The sequence below is a fragment of the Drosophila sechellia genome, unplaced genomic scaffold, assembly GCF_004382195.2.
Source record: "Drosophila sechellia strain sech25 unplaced genomic scaffold, ASM438219v1 U_103, whole genome shotgun sequence".
Classification (NCBI taxonomy): Eukaryota; Metazoa; Arthropoda; class Insecta; order Diptera; family Drosophilidae; genus Drosophila; species Drosophila sechellia.
Window position 1 is genome coordinate 23,708 of NW_022611049.1, and position 8,153 is coordinate 31,860.

General features: G+C 41.5%; 1 protein-coding gene across 2 annotated transcripts; it reads left to right on the forward strand.

The window, feature by feature from the left end:
• The first annotated feature begins 3,267 nt into the window (after positions 1-3,267).
• LOC6619097 (cryptochrome-1) lies at positions 3,268-6,595 on the forward strand. 2 transcript variants are annotated; one of them, XM_002043301.2, is made up of 4 exons: positions 3,268-3,599; positions 4,657-5,000; positions 5,134-6,053; positions 6,244-6,595. In XM_002043301.2, the coding sequence occupies exons 1-4, from the start codon at positions 3,458-3,460 to the stop codon at positions 6,464-6,466; spliced, it is 1,629 nt and encodes a 542-aa protein (XP_002043337.1). In that variant the 5' UTR covers positions 3,268-3,457; the 3' UTR covers positions 6,467-6,595. The 2 variants fall into 2 exon arrangements, with proteins under 2 accessions (XP_002043337.1, XP_032582816.1); XM_032726925.1 differs by lacking the exon at positions 4,657-5,000 and having other exon boundaries at positions 3,491-3,599.
• Positions 6,596-8,153: the final 1,558 nt, after the last annotated feature.

The window sequence follows — 8,153 nt, forward strand, 5'->3', positions numbered from 1 at the left end:
CGACCATAGTAATGATTCCAAAGCCAGGAAAAGATAAAACGCAGCCATCATCATATAGACCGATAAGCTTATTAACATGTCTTTCAAAGCTGTTTGAAAAAATGCTACTCCTTCGGATTAGCCCTCATCTTAGAATAAACAACACACTTCCAACACATCAATTTGGCTTTAGAGAAAAACATGGAACCATCGAACAGGTCAACCGAATCACGTCAGAAATTCGTACTGCTTTTGAACATCGAGAATACTGCACAGCCATTTTTCTAGACGTCGCGCAGGCATTTGACAGAGTGTGGCTCGATGGACTTTTGTTTAAAATAATCAAGCTGTTGCCCCAAAACACACATAAGCTACTGAAGTCATACCTATATAACAGAGTGTTTGCAATAAGATGCGATACAAGCACTTCACGCGATTGCGCAATCGAAGCTGGAGTGCCGCAAGGCAGTGTACTGGGTCCAATCTTATACACCCTGTATACGGCGGATTTCCCCATAGACTACAATCTAACAACCTCCACGTTCGCTGATGATACCGCGATACTCAGTCGCTCGAAATGCCCAATAAAAGCCACGGCACTCCTATCCCGACACTTAACATCTGTAGAACGATGGCTTGCCGACTGGAGAATTTCAATAAATGTTCAAAAATGCAAGCAGGTTACCTTTACCTTAAACAAACAAACATGCCCACCACTGGTCTTGAATAACATATGCATTCCACAAGCCGACGAGGTAACATATCTGGGAGTTCATCTGGACAGGCGGCTCACTTGGCGCAAACATATAGAAGCCAAATCGAAACATCTAAAACTTAAAGCAAGGAACCTCCACTGGCTCATAAATGCTCGCTCTCCACTTAGTCTGGAGTTCAAAGCTCTTCTATACAACTCCGTCTTAAAACCTATCTGGACTTATGGCTCCGAGCTGTGGGGCAACGCATCCAGAAGTAACATAGACATTATTCAGCGAGCACAGACAAGAATTCTGAGAATTATCACTGGAGCGCCGTGGTACCTTCGAAACGAAAACATACACAGAGACCTAAAAATCAAATTAGTAATCGAAGTAATAGCTGAGAAAAAAACGAAGTATAACGAAAAGCTGACCACCCATACAAATCCCCTCGCAAGAAAACTAATCCGAGTATGCAGTCAAAGCCGGCTGCACCGCAACGACCTCCCAGCCCAGCAATAAACTTATTAGGGCATTAATGAAAAAAAAAAAAAAAAAAAAAAAAAAAAAAAAAAAAACTATCACTAAGTGAAAGTTAATTAAGTTAGATTAAGATTTGAACACTTATTGTTAGTCTCTTAACACAAAGGGAAGATTCAATAAATAATAAAAAAATTAAAAAAAAAAAAAAAAAAAAGAAAAACAATTGGTACCACATGGCGTATGGGTAAATAGCTATTCCTTTGCAAAGGACAAGTTCTATTGGAAATGTTGGACGTAATTTAAATGCCAAAATTTTGAATAGAAACCCACCTGGCGTATGAGCAATATGAGTTCTTTGTATATAAGTAATTGTATTTGCCATTCTCAATCTTCAAATTTCCGAAATTTCAATCTTTGAAAACTACAACAAGCGACGTACGTAAATTAGTTTCATAAAAGCTAACAAGGCAAGGAAAATTCTTTTGTCCAAAACCTTTCGACTTCACTTCATTGTTCATTTGGGCCGGTTTCATTCTGCATCTGCCTCTGCCCCTTTGCCACGCCCCCTTATAATCCTGGTTTTGGCCATAGTCCAGCCGCAGAAGCCTCATCATCGTCGTCGTCATCATTTGAATTCCTCGCCCGATTGTAGCATGCAGCGCGTGTCGTTGTCGTTGTTGTTGCTGCCAGGACACGTGCATCGGCGAGCTTTGCAGTTGACATTCCGTTACGCACGTTGCCTCCTTTTGGTCCTTGTTCTTGTTTTTGCTGCCGCTGCTGTCGGTGTCGTTGTCGTTGTCTAGGCAACATGCAATGTGCAATGCCAAAGTTTTTGTGATGCAAGTGCGTAGTTTACTCACAATAAGGTTCGTTGGGGCTATCCTGGGATGTTGGGTATTCGACGTGCGGGGGGTTTTCAGGGTGGAAAGCTCACTCAAAGTTGGCAAAGGAGCTGTGGTCCATGCTCGGGTTAACTAACTATGCCAATGCTGGACCCTGCCAAAAAGTGCGTCACTACCGAATATTAGCTACTCTATTATATGTTGAGTTGTAGCTTTTCTAAAGTTGTATTTCGAAATATGGATTGGAATATCGCTCTATAGAAATGCTCATTTTCCACATATATTTTTTCTTACGAAAGTAGCTATTTCTTGTATAATTTGTAGAAGAACTAACCAGAAACGATGTAACTTCTAGAGTTAGGGCCATACATACTTGCTTTACCAATGAATGTCAAGACACCACAAATCAAAGAATCAATAAATCTCATAACTATTTGAACTTTAAATGTATTTATGCATTATAAACACCCGAGTAATTATACCCAAATAGGCAATTATTACTTTAAAGTGATATAAGCATCCAAACAGCCCGTCTCGATCTCACTGCAGAGTTGAGTGCTTGCAAAAGCTCGTCACGTCATAAGCGGCAACAGTTGGGTTCAGTTTCTGGTTCGGTTCTGTGTGCCCAGAACGCAGTGCCCCACTGTGAGAGCGAAGGGAAGAAGGGGCTGGGGCAGCCAGCTGGGGGTCGAATTGGGGCGGGGGCTCGGCTCGTTCTCGGCCCAGAGCTAGAAGTGCAGGCAACCGTGGGCAGAATGCCACACTTATGCTCACACAAGCACCCACGCACACAGTCGCCCCTTCGCACACACACACACACACACACACACAGAACGACAGCTTTGTATTGACGCATTTGAACGGGCTGTTTCCAGTTACCGGTTCACAGTGCCCGCTTCTACACTGGGAGAAAATATGCCAGTAAGCAGGTTTCTTATCAATCCGTACATCTTTTCTCACAGTCATTATTACAAGTTTTAATATTAAATATGCATAGAAATTCAAAATATAAGCAATAACTAAACAATTTATTAACTACGATATTTTGATGTTAGAGAGAGTGTAAAAGTATTTAATTCGTCGTAAACATATAATATTCTCAGTTCTAGCCTGTGTTTGGGGTTGCTCAACTTTAACTGAATTATTGGGAAGTAAGTAATTTTTTTCAGTATGCGGTTCCGACAGGTCTCTTTCTCACCATCTCTGTTGCACTCACCTTACTTGTGCGATTCATTTTAGCTTATAACGCCGAGCACGGAACGTTGAGCTGCAGTTGTAGAAACGTTCTCAGCACTCGAATTTCGCATTCACATTCTCATTCGTCAATTAGTTGCCGGCGAGAGCGAATCGCGAGTGCGGAAAAAAGAAAATCTTTTCACCAGCTGGAAAACTGTTCTTTCCGATCAAAACTGGGATCAGGGGGATTTTTGAAACCCAAAAGCAGGGAACTCCTCTCCGATGGCCACGCGAGGGGCGAATGTGATTTGGTTTCGCCATGGACTGCGCCTCCATGATAATCCCGCTCTATTGGCCGCCCTCGCCGATAAGGATCAGGGTATAGCCATTATTCCCGTTTTCATATTCGATGGAGAGAGTGCAGGTAAGAACTTAGTTTTTGAAAATGGATTATAGGATTAACTAAATGGATTATAGGAAACCTTGAACTTACCTTGCACCTACGTACACTTTTGAAAAGTTGGATTTCCCAAACTATTACTTCAAAAGTAAACTTTTTATGAGATATTGCACTTTATATTTAAAATATTTAGATAATCGTCTTAATTTTCCGTTATAATAGATATAATATATATATATATATATAATAGTTAATAGATACACAGCATCAAAAATAAAAGAATATATCTATATTTATTTGCTAATTCAAAATCATCAGAAGTTTCTGTAAAAATAGATTTTTAAAAAGAGTTTAAACAATCTACTAAATGCACATAAAAAACCGTTGGCAACAGAGGGTTAAAGTAAATACTTTTAGTTTGATTGCTATACACGCTCATTCTCCGTATGAGCTAATATCATTTTTTTGCGACTTGCATCGGTTATCACATACCTCCGCTTTCCGCGACCGCTGCGAATTCAGCGTTTTCGCTGCCCGTGGAAATGGAGAGAGGGCGAGAGCTGCAGGGGCGGAAAATGCAGGAGGGAAAACCTAATGCACTTTTGCGTGGTAGAGCAAAACAAACGATGCGCTCTAATGCGATTTGTGGCTAGCGGTTTTGAGAATTTTCCGTCGAATCGCTGAGAGAGAGATACAGATAGTAAGACAATGCAAAATGAGTGCAAACCAGAATAGCAGTATAATGCTTCTGTTTAAACAGCTCGCTTTCTGAAAAAGTCGGCGAGAAACGGGAAAACCTATAGCAACCCATTCACTTGACCGATAAGAGTCGTTTTTGTGGGTTAAAGCGGGTAAACAGTTATTGCAATGGAAAATGGGCTAAACTGAATCTTTTGTGTGCACAAAAGCTGAAAAGTTATCTAAAATTTGTTTTGTATTCTTAATTTTTCAAAAATTGTGCATGCTTAAGTTTTTAAACTTCTAAAAACCTTTGAAAATTCATACTTTTTTCTAAACTTATAACTCTTAAAATAACTTTTAAGAACGAAATATGAAACTGAAAAAGCCGCTTCCCTAACAGGTACCAAGAATGTGGGTTACAATCGGATGCGTTTCCTGCTGGACTCGCTGCAGGATATCGATGATCAGCTGCAGGCGGCAACTGATGGACGTGGACGTCTCCTCGTCTTCGAGGGCGAACCGGCATATATCTTTCGCCGGCTACACGAGCAATTGCGTCTGCACAGGATTTGCATAGAGCAGGACTGCGAGCCAATTTGGAATGAGCGCGATGAGAGCATCCGTTCTCTATGTCGGGAGCTGAGTATCGACTTTGTCGAGAAGGTATCACACACGCTGTGGGATCCGCAATTGGTGATTGAGACCAATGGTGGCATTCCACCGCTGACCTACCAAATGTTCCTGGTGGGTTTAGATCTTAGATCCCTAGATTTAATATTCTTTGAGAATATATCCTTAAAATAAATGTAAAAATATAACTATCTGATACTCATATCTGCAATAAAATTATATTTTAATTTATTTCATTATATTTTAGCACACGGTTCAAATTATTGGGCTTCCGCCGCGACCCACCGCTGATGCTCGACTGGATGATGCCACCTTTGTGGAGCTGGACCCCGAGTTTTGCCGCAGTCTTAAGTTGTTCGATCAGCTGCCCACGCCGGAGCACTTCAATGTGTATGGGGACAACATGGGTTTCCTGGCCAAGATTAACTGGCGCGGCGGAGAAACACAGGCCTTACTTCTGTTGGATGAGCGTCTGAAAGTGGAGCAGCACGCGTTTGAGCGTGGATTCTATCTGCCCAACCAGGCGCTGCCCAATATCCACGACTCTCCAAAGTCGATGAGCGCCCACCTGCGCTTTGGTTGCCTTTCGGTGCGTCGCTTCTACTGGAGCGTCCACGATCTCTTCAAGAATGTCCAGTTGCGCGCCTGTGTGCGTGGCGTTCAGATGACTGGCGGCGCGCACATCACGGGACAGTTGATCTGGCGAGAGTACTTCTACACCATGTCGGTGAACAATCCAAACTACGATCGCATGGAGGGCAATGAGATCTGCCTGAGCATCCCGTGGGCCAAGCCGAACGAGGATCTTCTGCAGCGCTGGCGCTTAGGCCAAACGGGATTCCCGCTCATCGACGGCGCCATGCGACAACTCCTGGCCGAGGGATGGCTCCATCACACGCTGCGCAACACGGTGGCCACCTTCCTCACGCGCGGCGGATTGTGGCAGAGCTGGGAGCATGGACTGCAGCACTTCCTGAAGTATCTGCTGGATGCAGATTGGTCGGTCTGCGCTGGCAACTGGATGTGGGTATCCAGCTCGGCGTTTGAAAGGCTGCTGGACTCATCCCTGGTCACCTGTCCGGTGGCACTGGCCAAGCGACTTGATCCGGATGGCACCTACATCAAGCAGTATGTCCCGGAGTTGATGAATGTGCCCAAGGAATTTGTGTAAGTTTGTAATGAGATGTATAAATAATTTTGTAATACGTGTCGTATACGCAATATATGATAACTGCTTTGTCGTCTAAACTTATGATTCGTTGAATAGTCCTGTTTATATACACGTATTATTAATTACTATTATTATTTATATTTTTAATATATATTTTGAACTGTAAATCCCACTCTGTTTTCCCAGTCATGAGCCCTGGCGAATGTCTGCCGAGCAGCAGGAGCAGTACGAGTGCCTGATCGGAGTCCATTATCCAGAGCGGATCATCGACCTTTCCATGGCCGTAAAGCGGAACATGCTGGCCATGAAGTCGCTCCGGAACTCACTGATCACCCCGCCGCCGCATTGCCGACCATCCAACGAGGAGGAAGTGCGTCAGTTCTTCTGGCTGGCCGACGTGGTGGTTTGAAGGAGTAATCGTAGAATGACCAAACTCGATTAAACTCGATTTCACAATAAAGAAACTATTAGCAGTGAAATATTATATATAATTAATAATGCTTTATTTTCTTCAATTAAAATAAGTACTACAATACAATTTGTATCCGTTTTATTTGGTTTCGTTTTATTTTTAACAGCTTTTAACGTGTTACTCATATATCAATTTTATTCAGCTTATTTTAAAAATCGTTTATGGTGTATATATATATAATTATTATTATCATCTGTATTACGTTGTCAAATTATACGTTAATTAACAGCATTAATTAAATAGTTTTTGCTTTTAATTGGGTCTTTCATACGAGAAAAATTGAACGCGAAGTATTTCAAATATTGAAATTTATATTATGTCGATCTATGGATCCTTGCTTCGTTTGCCTTTCGTTTAATGAGAGATTCTATCTTATAATTTGTCTAAATTGTTGTGTATATTTTATTTTAATGCCTAAAGTTTTGGTGTTCCTTCTAGATGTGTGCCATTCAAATGAGATATTGGTAGGGGTTGATGGGACCTAAAAGGAGTTATTGTTGAAGTTTGAGTCCCTCGACAGTTTGCTACAAATAAAGTTGGAGAAAATCTAAACTCGACCACGCCGAGCTTTCCGCTCATCCCCTACCAGCGACTTCATCGCAAGAGTCCTTTGTAGGAGGTAAGCATTTGTTTTAGACATTCCACATCCTGCGAATTAGTTGAAGTAAATTCGAGTAAACATTTAGAGCGTTGCTTGGCAAAAAGTTATTTTTCTGGTAAATGTAAATTTCACACACACACATTGCGTAGTATACGATAGCTGAATAAATAATCGAACCAACCAATTCAATCAACAAACGAACGAGAACTCACAGCAAATAACAATTTGATGCAATTTATACTTTATGGAATATCTCGTAACGCATTATACCTTTATCATTATTATATTTTTTAAGTACTCCCCCCAGCTTCAAGTGTCCTCTCTGTATGTATGTACAAATGTATAGTATATTGTGCTGATGCAGATGCATTCGGTGTGCTAAGTGGATGTGTGTGTGTGTTCGAACCGATTGGCTATAAAAATAAAATGCAGCTTGTCCCCATTTCGTATGCAATTCGTTTTAAAACCCCCTGATTTCCCAACCAGCCCATCTACAATCCCCACTACCAGCACCATATAGTGCATATGGTGCTAGCTGACTGCTTTAAGCCTATGAGGTTCAATTAAATTCACTTGCTGTTTAATTTCTCCTTCTACTGCTGGGCACCTGTTCGCTCATCCGTGCGTGTGTTTTAAGATCTTGAAAATATAGCATCACTAATGATTACGTTAAAAGCTTTCAATATATTTGGTTTCGATAGAGGTTATAGCTTCAAAATGGACGTTTCATAGATAGATCATTAATTTTACATAGACTTCGAGAGCTATTTCTTTGTTTGAGCAGAACTACGTGGCAGATAGTAAAAAGTACGAGGCGACTTTGAGGATATGTGGCTGTAGCAGAAGAGTGCGGTGTTTCTAAGGTGGTTTACTTCAGGGATTCCTCTTGTTTGGGCATTTCAGATATTGGCAGTTACCTAGTGTTGTTGGGTGTGTTTGAAAACTGTTCGAAAATGGAATTGCAAATACTCTTGGGCAATTCCCATTACAATATGAAGTTGTTATTCTTCGCAGCCAGTTGGA